The 16,748-nt window shown below is 40.2% G+C and overlaps 1 protein-coding gene across 3 annotated transcripts in view; it reads right to left on the reverse strand.

The window, feature by feature from the left end:
* Nucleotides 1–16,748, reverse strand: part of RAD50 (DNA repair-recombination protein (RAD50)) — a 446,299-nt gene that overhangs the window by 72,810 nt on the left and 356,741 nt on the right. For all 3 annotated transcript variants that reach the window (XM_089428359.1, XM_089428350.1, XM_089428366.1), the window contains exons 21-22: nucleotides 238–363; nucleotides 34–86 (exon numbers count right to left, since the gene is read on the reverse strand). In XM_089428359.1, coding sequence (XP_089284485.1) covers nucleotides 34–86; nucleotides 238–363 — 179 coding nt within the window. The remainder of the gene's footprint in view (nucleotides 1–33; nucleotides 87–237; nucleotides 364–16,748) is intronic.

The raw sequence follows: 16,748 nt of genomic DNA on the forward strand, positions 1-16,748 counted from the left end.
TAACCATTGTAGAGACTAGGATACAATTCTTACTTGTCAAGTGCAATATAATATTTATCTAAGTCCTTGTTAGCCATTTCTGTAGTCTGCAACCAAAGTGAAGCTTTAAGTCAGACAAATAAGAACGTTAAGGCTCATTTAGAAGAATAGTACACAACGAGTGATAAATACATCATGTTCAATCAAAGTTTCTTGCAAGACACCACAGAAAATATAATACACTCTTACAATATCTACCTTTAATTGAATAAGCTGGCTACAGTATCGTTTGTCGATATCCTTGTATTGTGCCTGCTTCAGATCAATTTTGTTCTTTGCAATGTTACTGTGATAAACTCCAATCGTTCCATGACATCTGTTCAACTGTCAAGCAAAGAAGGAAATGATCACAGATTCTCACCTAGCAAAAGATATTTAAGAAAATTACAGAAATAGTTATGCGAGACTTTATTTGAGAATTCAACATGCATATTGATAATAAGAAAATACTAGATAACACCATCAAGCGACTGAAATGACGTGTTTTTCAGAATGTTGCATACCATATCAACAAACCTTTCTAATGCTCGAGAATAAGAAAAGGTACAATAAATTTGAAAACCATTTTCAAAATTTCAGACATCCCAGCTCAGAAACTAGTAACTAAAAAGCCTTTATTTTCAAATCACAAAAAAATGGAATGGCAAAGAATGGATAATAATATATGTATAGATGTCTAGGCTCTATTACTCACCCAAAGTCGGTGGCCAATAGGAGTGAAATTTTCTCCCCATTTGTTAGCCAACCAGCCAGCATGTCTATGATGGCCCACAGATAGCTTTACATTAGAGCTCTCCACCTATGCTCCTATCAGTTATCTCCCATCTGGCATGCTTCTTGGAGGAAGGTGGGTCATCTATCAGAAGGTACACTAACCATTTCTGTAATCGTGTGTTTTCATTTACTGATTGAAGCATACTAAATATGGATCAAAGGCCAAGCTGGATGATTCACTGCTCTTGGTTGTACATGTTGTCGCTCAGATTGTACAGTCACTGCAACAATGACTCAAGTTGGGCATTGTCACTCTGATCCCCGACCTCTCCATTCTAGATGTCTCCCAACAACAGGGTATCGGGGGTAGTTCCTATGGAAATGCGAAGACAAAGGACACGTTGGCAACCAAATAGTCCAGGAGACATGATTGAGTAGCCTAGCTACTTGGTTAAATTTAGCAAGACTTAAGGATTGGATTAGATTTAGATGTAAGACCAATGCCTTGTTGACTCAACTTCTTGCTTATTATTTATTAGATACCAAGTAACCGGATGCACAATCGTTGCTTGGATACTTCACTAACTTATATGCTATGCAAATCCTAAGACCTAGGTGTGATGCAAGAATCTTGGTTACTTTTAATTATATGTCTATTATAAATGTGACCTTCCTCTTAACTGTTTTGGAACCAGTCTTTAGAGTAGGTTGTGGGATGGAAGCCAATAAGAAGCAAGCAGAGACTTGATTAATGATACCTCCCCCTGTGTTCCAACCACCCAATGCCTCTAGCGCTGCAGAGATTGTGGCTCTGACGACTACAACGTCACCGTGTTAACCACTAGAAAGGTATTGAATCCCTCAAACTAAATTGAGAAAGGGTGACCCTAGATGTCTATCAACCAAGCTTATGCTTGGAGGTAAGTTGTTAGTGCAACTAGACTTAGAATGCAATGCAATAGGTGTCAGTGATTCTTAAGTTAAGATTGCTTAATTCGTAAGTACTAAAGTTATGATTATCCTTTATGACAAGAGTACTTAACAATGAATGAAAAGACAATCTTAACAACAAGAACGTGTCAAATTATCAAGTGCGAATAAGACCCACAAGATACAAAATTCCAACAACTACGGAATGTGCTGAAATCCCATTCTAACTTAATCAACACTTAATCAAGGTATCAATGATCAAAATTGCAAGATTATCAATGCTCCTACTCCAAGACAATGCCACAATGATTATTTCTTGAAACAATTAGAGATCTCCAAAGGTATTTTCAACAAGATAAATGCCAATCTCCAATTAGCAAGGGTTATTCAATTAGATTAGAAGTCCTTAAGAAAATATCACTTAGATGTCAGAACAACCAAATAGATTCTCAAATGCTCAAGATCACAAATTGCCCAATCATGCACAATTAGAACAAGTTACTCAAATGTGAATTAGATGCCAAAATACTTGAGAGATCAAGATACTTCAATGCTAATCCAAAGATTTCAAGTAAAGAGCATTTAGATCTTAATGTCAAAATGAGATTATCATTCACCAATGAAGCAATAATGAAAACACTATTCACCAAGGCTCTTTTGATTAGAAAGGAAAACACAATTAGATACCAATATCCAATGATGATTACTCAAAGAGGCAACAAGATTATTTAGATCAATGTGCTTTAGAGAGAGTGAGCTTGTAAAGATGTGAACTCTTATACTTATCAAACTCACAAAAAACACAATGTTAGATTCCAAATATCAATGCTAGCAACCTAATCGCACATAAAACTACAAAACAAAGAACAATTATTATAAATGGAGTATAAGCAAGGAAATTTCTTAAGTCATCTATGTCCCAATCACATTCAAATGAGCAATTATTAGGCCTTTAGATCAGCAGCAAGTAAAAACACTCTAGATCCAAAAATGATGAGCATGTATGAACCAAATATGAGCAATGAGACACAAAATAACCTGCCAAATGAAAATATAGGTTGACCAACTTTTTTATAATGTATTTTTCAGTATGATATCAGATCTGATCACACTTATTATCCAGAGATATCAGTCATGAAAACTTGAAGATTTGTGCCAAACAGTTAATGCACAAGTTGCTTAGATGATGTGACAATCTGCTAGATATCTTACAAATCAATTTTATGCCTCTTAATCGTATTTATCTGTGATACATCAGAATTGATTACTCTCATCACAGTCAACAATATAACATGAAACAAGCCTAATGATGAATGTCCAACTCAAGCAATTAACTCCTTAGTGTGCTAGGCATATTATGAGTTGATTTTAGGGCACTCCTCTGAATGTTATGTCACTGTTATGAGATAGATATGGCAACTATAGTAAAAGAGTGATATAATAAGCATTTAGAGATCAAACCCTAGGCCCAAAGCCTTGAAGATTATTTGCCCAGTTTGCCAAAAAAAATTCCAATGACTTGGTACTTGAAAAACACAAAACTTGAGCTGAGGTATCCCTGCAAAACCCACCAATATTCAGTCCAAAAATCAAATGACCAACTAAGAGATGGATGAGGGAAAATGAGGGTTAAGAGAAGGGCAAGAGACAATGCAGGAAGGGCTTGTAGGTATGTGGCTAAGGCCTAGGGGAGTAGGAAAACCCCACAGCAGAGGAGGAGGGGACAACTAGGGCAACAACACGCCTTAGAAGGTTGTCGTCTAGCTTGGGGAGGGGGTCGAAAGGCGCTAGAGGGCTATAGACTAGGGTTTTAATTCCCTTAAAGCCTACGGCTTGAAGAAAAGGGCAAGCCGAGAGGCCTAAAGCCTACGACAAGGTGAGAAGGAGATGGAAGGAGGTGGAGGAGGGATAAGGGGAGAAAAGTAGGACAGAGGAGGAGGGAAGGCCGAGCGGAGGGATAACGAGGGAGGTCGAGGCCTTTAGGGCCCACGGCCAAGAAAAGGAGGATAGGCTGAGAGGGCTAGGCCTTATGGACAAGCCTATAGGGCCCTAAAAACACCCACGGAAAGGCCACTAGGGTAGGTTGAGGCTCTTAGAGGCCTGCAGCTAGCCTTGGAGGGCTGAAAAGGATGACACTAGAGGCCAAGGAGGCTAGATGGCTGGGAGAGAGGAGCACGTTGGGCCTAGGAGGCCCTAAAATTTGAAACCCTCACTTGAAATTTGAAAATTTATTTTTACTTAAGATCTTCAATTTTACTGCAAATTCTTCAGTCGTTGGACCTGCAAAATTTAGAGGCTAGATCTTACCCTCAATGGCCTAGATCTAGCTCTAATTTAGAAATTCTCCTTTCATTCACCTACACAATAAAATCGCGTGCCCAAAACCTTCACTACTGCCTCTCTTCTGGACACTTCAAATCATTGGTTGATTGATAGTGGAGCCTCAAGGCACTTCACCGGGTACAACGGCCCTCTTGTTACACGGCATTTTGTCACTATGCCTGTACTCCTGTCCATGATCCTGGAGGACCTCTACAGTGAACCTGACGTGCTTTCCTATCATGACGAAACTCCCACTATGTCCCTCTTCATGAGCAAAATAATTCCCCTTTGCATCATTTCCCAAGAATCTTCCTTCCAATGCACCATTTTTCACGATTTTTTCGTACAAAAACCATATAATCAAGTCAATAATCATCTTTGGCCAAAGAAATTTGGATTCAAAGAGTCAAATTGAGCAAAAACATGAAAATTCTTTGTTCACGGCATCGGTGCGACTGTTTTAAAAACAGTAGCACCGACAACGCGCTTGACAGTCTTAGCAACCCCAACTGACGCGATTTCGTGCCAGAAAATCGTGTCGACCGAGGCCAAAAATTTTTGCTAAAACCTCCTCATGAAATCCAAAAAATGGATAAAACCAAGTGAAATAAGTATGAAAATGGAGCTTAAGGTCTTGGCCAGTGTTGCGGGGGAGCACCCCCTCGCCCCCAATCCCGCTCCCAATCCGTGCTCCCTACCTTTCTCGGAGCGGTTTGCCTTTTTTGCAATTTTTTTTCGTAGTAATATTCGAAAAGCAATTTTTTTGAAAGAAACAAATAATTTTTGAGTGGGGCAACTTAATGATCAAGTCTATGGCCCTAGTATTGATATGCTATTCATGGTAATGTTAAATTCTTAAAAAAAGTGAAGATTAAGGAGAATCTCACTTTTACTTAAATTTTTAACATTACCATGAAATGACTCAGGGTGTTTGAGAGTGGTTCCGGCCTCATTGGATTTTATATGGAGAAAGTATAATTTTAGATTTCATTCAAAATCCAGCAAACGTATCAGTTTTTCAGGATTACAGGATTGGGGGATTGCAATGTTTCCATTGAATTTTGTCATGTATTAGGGTATGGAACTCGTATTTAATCAAGAGCACTAATCCCTCTATGTACCTTGATGTTAGTGACATTGGTTGTTGAACTCCTCTATCATGACCCTCCTAAAAATGTATGCATCACTCAAACAAAATCTTGACTTGACATGCTATGCTTTTCTATCGTATGTTAATGCTTAGAGGGTGATATTAATGACAAAGATCCCTATACAGATACAGAGGTAATGACAAAGATACCTCTAGATATTAATGCTTAGAGGGTGATATTAATGACAAAGATCCTGATTTTCCAACAAGACTAAAAAATTAGACATATCTCGTGGTGGCAAGAGACCCAAGCATAAGAAATAGATAATAGATTTACTTCTCTTTTCTAGTTTCTATTAGTTTTTATAACTATTGACTCTTTCATATTTATTATGATATTTTTTTCAACAATATATGACAATTTAAGTTTGAAGTTGGCAATTATAACTCATTAGTAATGAATTATGAATATGATGCTTCATGAAAGTTGAAAGTTGTTTCATTTCATAACATTTCATTTCATGTTAGATATTATTTGTTGTAATGGTTACACTTAGCTTATAAGTACAACTTTGGTGATCAATGATGATAAATGTTCTATATTGAATTTTGAAAGCTTGAAACTTTAAGATTGATGAATCATGAGACTCAATATGTTGTATGTTACTATGTTACTAACTTGTGGACGTGGTTGATAAAGATTATAACTTCTAGGTGATTGTTGTTGTATGGTTCAATCTATGTTTTTTTATGTTTTTTTATATCTAATTCATTCTTCTACATGTTTTTGTTGACATATATGTATCAAAATATAAAAAATATATATATTATATAAAAAAACGCTTCGGGATTCGCTCCCAAACCAAGAGCTTTTGAAAATGTCACTCACGCTCCCGTTTTCGCTCTCACTCCCCGCTTTCGCTCCCGCTCCCAAGTAACACAGGTCTTGGCTCTTACCTGCAACTGACAGCTCAGCAAATGACCTCACGGATCTCCCACAATCTACTTTAGAAAAAATTAGGGCACAGGTGGGTAAAAAGCCCTTCACACAAAGGTAAAATGGTAAATGGTAAAAATAGTTACTTTTGTCTCCTTTTATTCATCTTTCATGAAATATTAGGGCTTTTGGGTATTTTTTACCTATTCTGTCTCAGAATTGAACAATGCATTTACCTTTTTGTGCAGCGACAAGTGATGGATTGTCGATGATGGTACTGGAGTCACATTTCAGCGCTTTTCTCAACTCGTAAAACTCAAATGAAAAGATCGTAGAGTATTTTTCCCTTTTTGACTCGTAAAAGAGAATAAAATGGGGGGTCTGCTTTCAAGCTCTTTTCCAACTCTTTAAACATGAAAAGATTGCTAAGCTCTTGTCGTTTTGAACTCGTTAAAGGCTGCAAAACGTCGTTCACCCAATATACGTTTACCCCTTTTTCGGGCTAGGATGGACTATTTACGAAAGAGCTACTCCTTGACTGAAATGGTCAAGCAGTTCTCTCAAGTATCGTTTTCTACCTTTTCGGGCTCGAGAGACACAAATGTACGAAAAGGGACCATGTGGAGTTTTCTTTTCTGTGTCTTTTTCAAACTCTCTAAACATGAAAAAGATATCGAGTTACACCTTTATCGAACTTGTTAAAACGTTAAACGACATTGGATTCGTCACCATGATGAACGTGAACTTATCCTTCATAGGTCTCATTAAACTTACTAGGTCGGATTCGTCTGAAGGATGAACTTATAGTGCAAGCACATGCTATCCCCTTCAAGCTTGTGATCAAAAATAATTGGGGTACCTACCAGAAATGGTGGGGGAAAATTGGAAATCCTATCAGTCGTGTCGGTAGCTCACTCTTGAACATGACACTTTCTACTTCATGTTGGGTTGGGATATCCTCCTTTTCATCATTGACCTTCCTGGGTTGGGTCGTTCATTTTTGCCTTCCATTTGATCTCTGCCATGTCATCATGACCACCGATCCTATGGATCCAAAAGCTGCCAAACTTCGGAGTTGTGTCGCCAATATGTTCAAGAGTTAGTCCTTTTGTAGTTACACTTACTCCTGATTCTCTGTATCATCTGAAATCATTTGCATCCCTTTGTCTTGTGTCGATGATGTGGGATACATCATGGCCCTCCTTCAACACGGTCGCTTCCTATCGACTTCAGCTCATTATCAAAGAAGTTGATAGAGAGACTCCCTTGCAGTACCTTAGAGCTTGCATGCCCTAATGGCAAGTTCTTCACACTCGACGACAAGCTCACATCATTGGCTTTCGATCGGGTGATTTCATAGTTGTTCGACATCAGTTCCTCTATTCACATTCTGTGAATTGTGCTACCAGTGTCTTGAGAGACATTGTCATTATTGGTGGTTTCTCTCGCACTTGTTAACAGTTCATATCATTGACCAGTAATCAAACAACTTCCTAGCATGTTCGACTTCAACACATTCATTCACGTCTCAAGATTTGTACTTTGATCAGGTCGTTTGGAGCGCAAGCCCCTGGGCTAAGATCACACAAGTCCAGGTTGCGAGGCGATGTCACATGACCATGATTAATATACATGTCTCTTTCAGATGGATGGTTGCAACCATATCATGAGTCGTTATATGTGATCCTTCGCATTATTGGATGGTTGCGACCATACCTTGGATCCATTTACATGATCATTATCTCAATGGTTGCGTCCATACTACGATTCATGTATCATTACTCGGAGTTTTCAGTGATGTATATGTATGTATGCTTGCTTACAGGTTTTCCGATGACGGACTCCAATTCCCTGCTTCCACTTGTAAAGCATTTCACCCCACTCTAGTTCGGCCTTCACGCTTTAGGGGGCATCTGTTACATAGCATTTTGTCATTGTCCCTATCCTCCCCGTCCATGATCCTGGAGGACCTCTTCTTAACTTATGGTATGTTCTATGCTTAGAGCAGTTTACTTCAATTCTTCTTATTAGCCATTGTTTAGCAATCACATAAACATAAAGTAAGGTGCAGATAGAACATTAATAGATTGACAGAAAACAAGCCAAGACAAGAGACACCAATTGTGGCGGCTAGTCAGGGACAAACCCCAATGCAGGGAAACCCTTTGATCAATTCTTCTTTAATATTCAATTGTTCAGTAGAGAGAAATAGTACAAACTCATAAATCTGTAATTTTATGATAGCAGCAATAAACCCTAACCAGAAAAGTCAAATCTAGTCAAACAAGGTGAAATTGACCTTCAATATGTTTGGTCAATTTCCTGGTCATCTAGTCCTTCAACAACAACAAGAAGCAGACCTCAAAAAGCCCCAAAAACACAGTCAAATAGCAGTCAAATGTAATCAGCCTGCGGCACTAAACTAGGGCAGTCAACCCTGGTCAAACCAGAGGTCAGAATGCCTTGGTTTTGTGCCAAAATTTGCGGCCTACCTACGAGAGGCAGCCACACCAAAACTGCAGCCTTGAATTAACCACGTTGTTTAATGTTGATCAAAGAGATGACCTGCAGCTTTTGCGTCCTCCAAATTCCGTCTTTATGCATCCTCCAAACTGCGTCTTTATGCGTCCTCCTTCTTCCCACGTGTGAGCTTCTCTTCCTTGCATATAAGGAGAGAGAAGAATCAGTAAGATGAGATGATGATTAATGACTCAACCTCACTTCTATTTATATGATATGATGAGAATGTGTGCCACAGATTTAGCTACTGGCCGACCTTGACAATTTGTCAAGTAAATACAAATAAATTCATATCTCCATAAATACATGTCGGAATCGAATGATCGTTAGATCAATCCTACACCTCTCGATGAGAGGAATCAAGGAAAAATATCAGTTGCCATAAATAAGATGATCCACATGGAGTTTGGCCCTAGTTGCCAATTTTAACACTCCCTCTCTACTAGCGAGAACTCCATCTATTAATCCGTCTGACCGTTGGTACTATCTCAACCATCAAATGCACTACCCTGTACTGCTCGGCTCTGTTCTGCTAAACTATGAAGAAGAAGAAATGATCGAGGATGTATCATACCATCTGCCACTGACCCGAAGTCAGTCTCAAAGAGTGTGTCATACCACTCTCATTGATCCCAAATCAGTATCACTGATCACAGATCAATCGAGGTATTACTAATGGTCCATCGATAGTATTACTAATGGTCCCTAACCCCATTTCCCTACTCATTCATCAGATGAGAGGTACTTCCCATGAGTCCCAGACTGCATGGGTAGGATGCCTCAATAGGAGAACTAAATTACTAATCATCCTGTCCCAAAGTCGCCATGGGGTATCACAGGGGAAGGTTGAACCTTTCACCCTGTACATAGCACACCAATAGGGGAGGGTGAGTCGCTGTCGGTCCAAGAAGTACCCCAAGCCCCCTGAGCTCTGAGAGCTCAATGTATGCATCATACACGACCCTCATAAGAGGGTTTCCCAACGACAGTTCTCGAAAAGTCAAGAATTTGACCTTTCCCAGGGGCTTTGTCAAAATGTCGGCGACTTGCTTAACTGTACCGATATGTTGGAGCCTTATTGCTCCCCGCTGCACCATATCCCGGATATAGTGGTACCTGATATTGATATGCTTGGAGCAATCATGAAACACAGGATTCTCTCATAAATGAATCTCGCTCTGGTTGTCACACAAGATCACGGTAGTATCCAATGTAAATCCAAACAACTCACTAAAGAGCTTCCGCAACCAGAACACCTCACAAGAGGCCATACTCGCAGCAATGTACTCTGCCTCAGCAGCGCTCAAAGCCACTGACTTCTGCCTCTTGCTCATCTGGGATATCGAGGCAGATCCCAAAGAGAAACAGTGCCCAAAAGTGATCTTTCAGTCCACCACACTACTTGCCCAATCAGCATTGGTATATCCATGTAATCTCACATCTCCAGCAGTGTATCTCAACCCATGAGTGACTGTGCCATGAAGGTATCTCAACAGATTCTTAGCACCAATCCAATGTGTGTGGTGAGGCTCAACCATATGTTGACTCAAATGTGTTGAAGGCAAAACATATATTCGAATGGGAGTTCACCACGAACATCAATGCTCCGATGAGTTGACGATACTCGGTAGCATTTTGTAAAACAGGTCCGACAGCACTAGCGCTTAACATTTTGAAGTCAAGCTCCATCGAGGTAGTCACGGGCTTGCAGTCCACCATACCAAATCTTTCCAATATCTTCCCCACATATTTGCCTCAAGATAGGAAAATCTCCCCTGGCTTCAGCCAGACTTCCAGCCATAGGAAATAGTGAATCAGTACTAGGTCCTTCATCTCAAACTCAGAAGCCAACTCCCTCTTACATTTGTGAATGAGAGGGTCTGCACCTGTCAGAAATAGGTCGTCAACATACAGAACCAATATGAGAGGTTTGTCATCTTCAACCTTAAAGTAGAGGTTAGGTTCGACTTCACTCCTAGTGAATCACAGCTTCATCAAGTAGCTCTCGATCCTCTCATACCATGCTTGGGGTGCTTGCTTCAGCCCATAGAGGGCTTTCTTCAACCTGCACACGTGAGATTCTCGATCATGAATCTCAAATCCTTCGGGTTGTTCCACATAGACTTCCTCTTTGATCGAACCATGCAAGAATGCAGTCTTGACATCCATCTGATGTAGGTTCCATCCTTGTGAAGCAGTAAAGGCTCTGATCGAGAGGATGGTGGTATATCGGGCAACAGCTGCAAATATCTCGTCATAGTCTATACCTTCCTTCTTAGAAAAGCCATGAGCGACAAAACAAGCCTTATACTTTTCAGCACTTCCACCAGCTCCATGATTTATCATGTAAAGCCATTTCAAAGTGAAAATTGCTTTGTCCTGGGGTTTAGGGACCACATCCCAAAAATCGTTCTTATAATGGACTCATATTCCTCAGTCATAGCATCCTTCCATACTTGATGCTTGACAGCATCTGCGAACAATGAAGGCTCATTTTGAATGATCATGCTCATGATGCTCAAGTATCCCTGATACCTGGTCGGCTTCTTACTTTCATGGAAAGTCCCTCTGGGTGCAATGTGTTCTTCGGTATCATCAAGTGTCCCCCTGAGCCATGAAGGCCTCTTCCTAGAAGACGAAGGCTCTTGCGGAGGGGGATCAATAGGATCCATAGGTTCTTCTACATCGGGCATCGTTTTATCTTTCTTTTCCTCTGGTTTCCTAGTGACAGCATCTCCAGATTTCCTCAGTAGAGGAAGATTGTCAACTTTGCTAAGAGCCTTACCTTCGTCAAAGGTGACATCATGGTTAATCTCGACATCCCTTTGACCAGTGACATAGATTTTATAGCCCTTAGTATTTTCGCTATAGCCCACAAAGATTCCTTTTTTTTCTAGATGCACCCAATTTATTCCTTTTCTCTTTTGGCACATCAAAATATACAGGACTTCCAAAAATTCTAAAATGAGATACATCCGGTTTCTTACCAATGAACATTTCTTCAGGAGTCTTGGAACCCAATGCTTGATGAGGGCATCAACTTTGCAATACAGCGGTATTCGCAGCTTCATCGCATAGAAACTTCAGAAGCCTTTGATCATGGAGCATAGCACGAACAGCTTCCACAATCATACGATTCTTCCTTTCCGCCACACCATTCTGCTCAAGAGTATATGGTGTTGTAGTCTACCTCTTAATGTCAGCCTCTTTGCAAAAGTCATGGAACTCATTGGATTCACACTCAATCTCATTATCAATCCTTAAGATTTTGATCCTCTTTTCAGTTTGATTCTCGATCAAGGCTTTGAAGTGACGAAACCAGGAGAACACTTCCTCCTCCTTTTTCAAGAAGTATATCCAAGTCTTGCGAGAAAAATCATCTGTAAAAGTGAGGTAATACAAATACCCTCCCAAAGAATTCACAAGCATCATACCAGATATGACTGAGTGAACCAACCGCACAATATTGGAGGTCTTGTTATGGCTTGAGGGGAACAGTCCCCTTTTGAGCTTTCCTTCGACACATCCCAGACATACGACTTCTTGCTCTACTTTGAACTCGGGCATCCCTGTCACCATTTGTCTCACATCGGGTAGAGATTTATAATGAAGGTGAGCAAACCTATGATGCCATAGTTTGGACTGAAGAGATGTATCACAAGACATGACACCCAACGGACTTCCTCCAACCTGATATAATGAATCAACTCGAAACCCAAGAGTGAAAGCATCTTTTAAACTCTTTTTCCATACATGTGCCTTGCCATCGATGAAGGCCACCTTGTAGCCTTTGTCTTTCCTTGACGAAATGGACATCGGGTTCTTTTTGAGATCAGGTACATATAGGACTTCTTGCAAATGAATTGTATTACCCTGATTCAATTGAAGAGTGACATCCCCTACGCCTTTCACAAATATTTGGAGTTGTCTCCCAGAACAATTTCCACGTTGGTCTCCTTCTCTATGAAATTAGAGAGAGCTTCTTTGTAACCAGTGAACTGCCTTGAGGCACCACTATCAATAAGCCAATTTCCCAGCAAGTCTGGGGGAGCAGTAGTAGAGAGGGTCGTTGGTAGATAATATTCATCTTGCTTATTATTAACAACTAAGTCACCTAACACGGGGATTCGGGACACATAGGATTCGGGATTCATGCTGTCGGATTCGGGACACGCTGACCCCCGGAACAGGACACGTTATATATTATTTTATTAAAAAAAATATATATATATATATATAATATATATTTAAATATATATATTTATATATATATATATATATATATATATATATATATATATTAAAAATTAGATATTAGCATATTTCTTACACAAATTTTAATTAATGATACAAATTTATTGATTTCAAACATAGATCTTGAATTTGATTCTTCATCTATAGCTATTACTATTAGCATGCATAGTACATACAAAATTCAAATAAATGTCAGTGGTACTGGTCACATAAACATAAATGAATCAAATGATAAACACACTGACAACTGTAGTTTTCTCATTAAGTCATCAAATCAAAATCTGTTACATAGGTAGTGTTGGTGCAATGCCAATGGCAAATAGAAATAGAAAATATAAAACAACTATAGGTATACAAGCCTCAAGGCATCAATCAGCATCAGAATCAGCATCACTGTCCCCATCATCATGGTCCCCACTGCTCTCCTCTGCATCCTCCTCCTCCCCTGTATCCATAGTCGCCTCTGCATCTGCTGGTATGGAGGTTGACCCCTCTAAGTCATCAAATCTAACAGGCTCAAGCACTGGATGACTGAGATCCATGTTGGCCAATGCCAACTCAACAGTGGTGTCCAGACCCGTATCATCAGGAAAGACATCCCACATCTTTGTCTTTCCCCTCAACCACTCTTCCCTCTGCCTGTAAATAAGACGAAGGTTGGTGTGCACATACACCATTGTCTCTGCCCTGGACTGCTCAAGCCTGCTCTTCTTCACAGTATGCAAATTCCCATATGTGCTCCAATTCCTCTCGCAACAAGAGGATGAAGTCACCTGAGAGAGGAGCCTCATGGCTAACTGCTGAAGAGGAGGGCTTGTTGCCCCATGATTTGCCCACCAAGAATAGGGCTTCTTAAGCCCCCTGTCTCTAATCACATCATAACCTCCAAATCGACCAGTGCCAGTGGAAAACTCTGCAAAGGCATCCTCCACCTCAGCAAGCAATGCACTATCCTGATAAATCTGCCTCAATGCCTCTTTCCTCCCCTGTGAGATTTCACCATCCATGTGAGGAGGGAATCTGCAGGAAGGTCCACCATTCAACCACTCATGGCTGTAGTATTTGGGGTTCAATGAGTGAGCCAAACAATGTAAAGGTGTACAATTCTTGTCCCATCTGCGGACAAGAATATCATGTATGGTATCACAGAAGGCCTTTAGTGATGTCTCATACTGGGGGCACTCACTCTGTAGAATAATGATCCTCACAGACTCAATCATGGAATCCCATCCCTCATAAACCTCTCCTAGGATGGGTTTGTCTGTATCTGCAACTCGAAGCAAAGAGATGATAGGGTCCATGATCCGAATAATTAGATCTACCCTCTCCCACCAAGCATCATCTAGTACTGTGTCCTTCACTCTTTTAGAGGCTGCCTGATCTGTCTTTCTCCAAAAAGACCAAAACTCCGAAATAACCATGGACCCAAGAGCAGTCTTGACCTCCCTCAACCTCTTCAACATCATGAATGAAGATGCAAACTGTGTATCAGCAATCTTCAACAATGATAGATTGTTGTACTCCTTGTAGATAGTGAGGGCATTTGTATGATTTTGCACAAAGTTACGGATATGTCTTGCATCCTCAATAATGCTTCCAATCCAAAGCACATCAGAAGCAATGGATTTCAGTGCTAAGTTCAATGAATGGACAATGCAAGGTGTCCAAAACACTTGTGGATTTTTAGCTTCCACAATCATGCCAGGCGCCTTGCAAACAGGTGCATTATCTGTAATGATTTGCACACAAGATTCAACACCTACCTCTTCAACAACTCTAATAAATAACTCACCCATAAATTGTGCATCCTTGTATTCGCCAAGTGTATCCACTGCTTTCAGGAAAACTGGACCATTCAAGGAAGACACCATGAAGTTGATGATTGGGTGTCGTGCTGGATCTATCCATCCATCAGAAACAATGCTAACCCCAGATGTTGGCCATGATGACATAATACGGTCAAGCATTTTTTTCACCTCTTTTTTTGCCTTCGTCAACAATGTGGTTCTCAGCTTCTCTGACCCAGAAGGCACATACCCTGCTGGAGCCCCTTGAGTTAGAGCTCGGCACATCTCAACAAATAAAGGTGAATGTGCAACATTAAATGATATGAAGTTTTGATAGAAGAAGAAGGCAATGGTGAGATCAAGCTCTTCCCGTCTCTCTTTTTGGAAAATCTTGTCCACTGGACCAAGTGATCTTCTTTTTAATGCTTGTCCCCCAGTAGAAGTAGAACTCTCAAATGGAATTTGGTGGTGGCTTTCCTCAAAAATGGAAGGGGGTCTTCATTCTTTCCCTTGGGTGCTTTTGATTTTGAAGCCAGTGCCACATGTTCCATACCAACATTGGCCTCCTTTTCCAATTCTTTTCTCTTTTGTAAAGTAATAGTTTTACAAGATCCAATCCCACAACCAGGCATAGCCAACAAATGTGATTTCACACGGTAATATGTGCTTTTGAAATAAATGTTAGAAAAGTTGCATTTCCATTGCACATTGCCTCCTCCTTTTCCCTTGTTGTTTGGCCCATCCTCTCTTGTGACATATTTCCACAATGGATATTTATCATTGTCTTTAAGTCCTCTTCCCTCAACATTACTTGCAGCAGACTCTGATGATATTGGGGGAGGAAGGGCATCTCTACCCATGACATTCTTGCCCTTCCTTGCTGCCTTTGATTGAGCCATGAACACTATTACCTCAACCTGTAAAAAAAATGAACTGACTGCTGTAAAAATTTAAAAATGCAAAAGAAATGAACAAGAATCAACACTAATTTGAAAGAGCACCTACAGCAGTGTGTTTATAAGTTATTTAAATTAAAATTACATATTGTATGCTTTTTCCTGCATAAAAATAAGCAAACAAACTTGTTTATGCTTTCCACTGTTGCATCACTAGATAATTCTGGTTGAGAACTGCTAAGGCAATTATGCTAGACCTGAATTAATAATCTGTCTTTTCATAAAGCTCGCAAATAAATTGCCACTGCCAGTCATAGGGCTTTACAAAGGATCGGTGATTTACCCAGGAGGCACTTTACGTACTAACCTTGATCCTCTTGGAGAGAACTCAGACACACAGATTTGGGAGGTGGGTATTGTCTAACTGTCTCACCTATTGTTCAAAATGTAATGATTATGCCATCATAAATATAAGCTATCCCTTTTTTAAACAATATAAACATATTTTAGGCAGTCGCTGAGATAATTTAATTATGATGATTGGATTTTGTTTGCGTTGTAGGCTTTGAAAAAGTGTCAACTTGAAGAAATTACGAGTGCAAAGGAAAATAAGCTAGATTCTTTGGGTTTGTAACTTTGTTCCATTCTTGCAGCTGCTATCGAACATTGAAATATAAATCAAGATTCCTATTATAATGTTCTTGATGTCATAACCCCTTGCTGCCGCTGGTTGATTTCAAAACTGGTGGCCCTAAACTTATTTATTTGTTTGATTGCGGGGAAGTTTGGAGCTGTTTGTCTCACATTTCTCCATCCATTTTTCAATCTCTGCTTCACTGGTGTTCCATGCTACAGGGTTCCCGCCGCCCGGTTACACAAAAATTAAAATCGATTATATTTATTTTTATATGAAACTGCGTTATCTTGACCTTCCCTCAGAACTGCGTTATGATGTTATCTGGTGGACCGTGGACTTACCTCAGAACTTAGAAGTTAGTGGACGATGGGTGGTCGATTCTCCTCGCTCAGCGCTGAGAGTCCGCTCCTCGCCGCAACAACACAATTTGGCACCAACTGTCTTGCATAATGAGCCGTCAACCAAGCACACGCCCCTTTAACCTAGCAAACGAGTCTGAAATACAGGACACGCAAAAAAAATCGAGACACGATTTGGGAATTCAGCAGCACGTTACCGACACGACGTGTCACAAAAGGACACGACGTGCCCTTAATTTTGGACACGAATCCGACGAGAATCG

This window comes from Pinus tabuliformis, chromosome 6, assembly GCF_031772625.1.
Source record: "Pinus tabuliformis cultivar Carrire ecotype Pingquan chromosome 6, CPIR1, whole genome shotgun sequence".
Taxonomy (NCBI): domain Eukaryota; kingdom Viridiplantae; phylum Streptophyta; class Pinopsida; order Pinales; family Pinaceae; genus Pinus; species Pinus tabuliformis.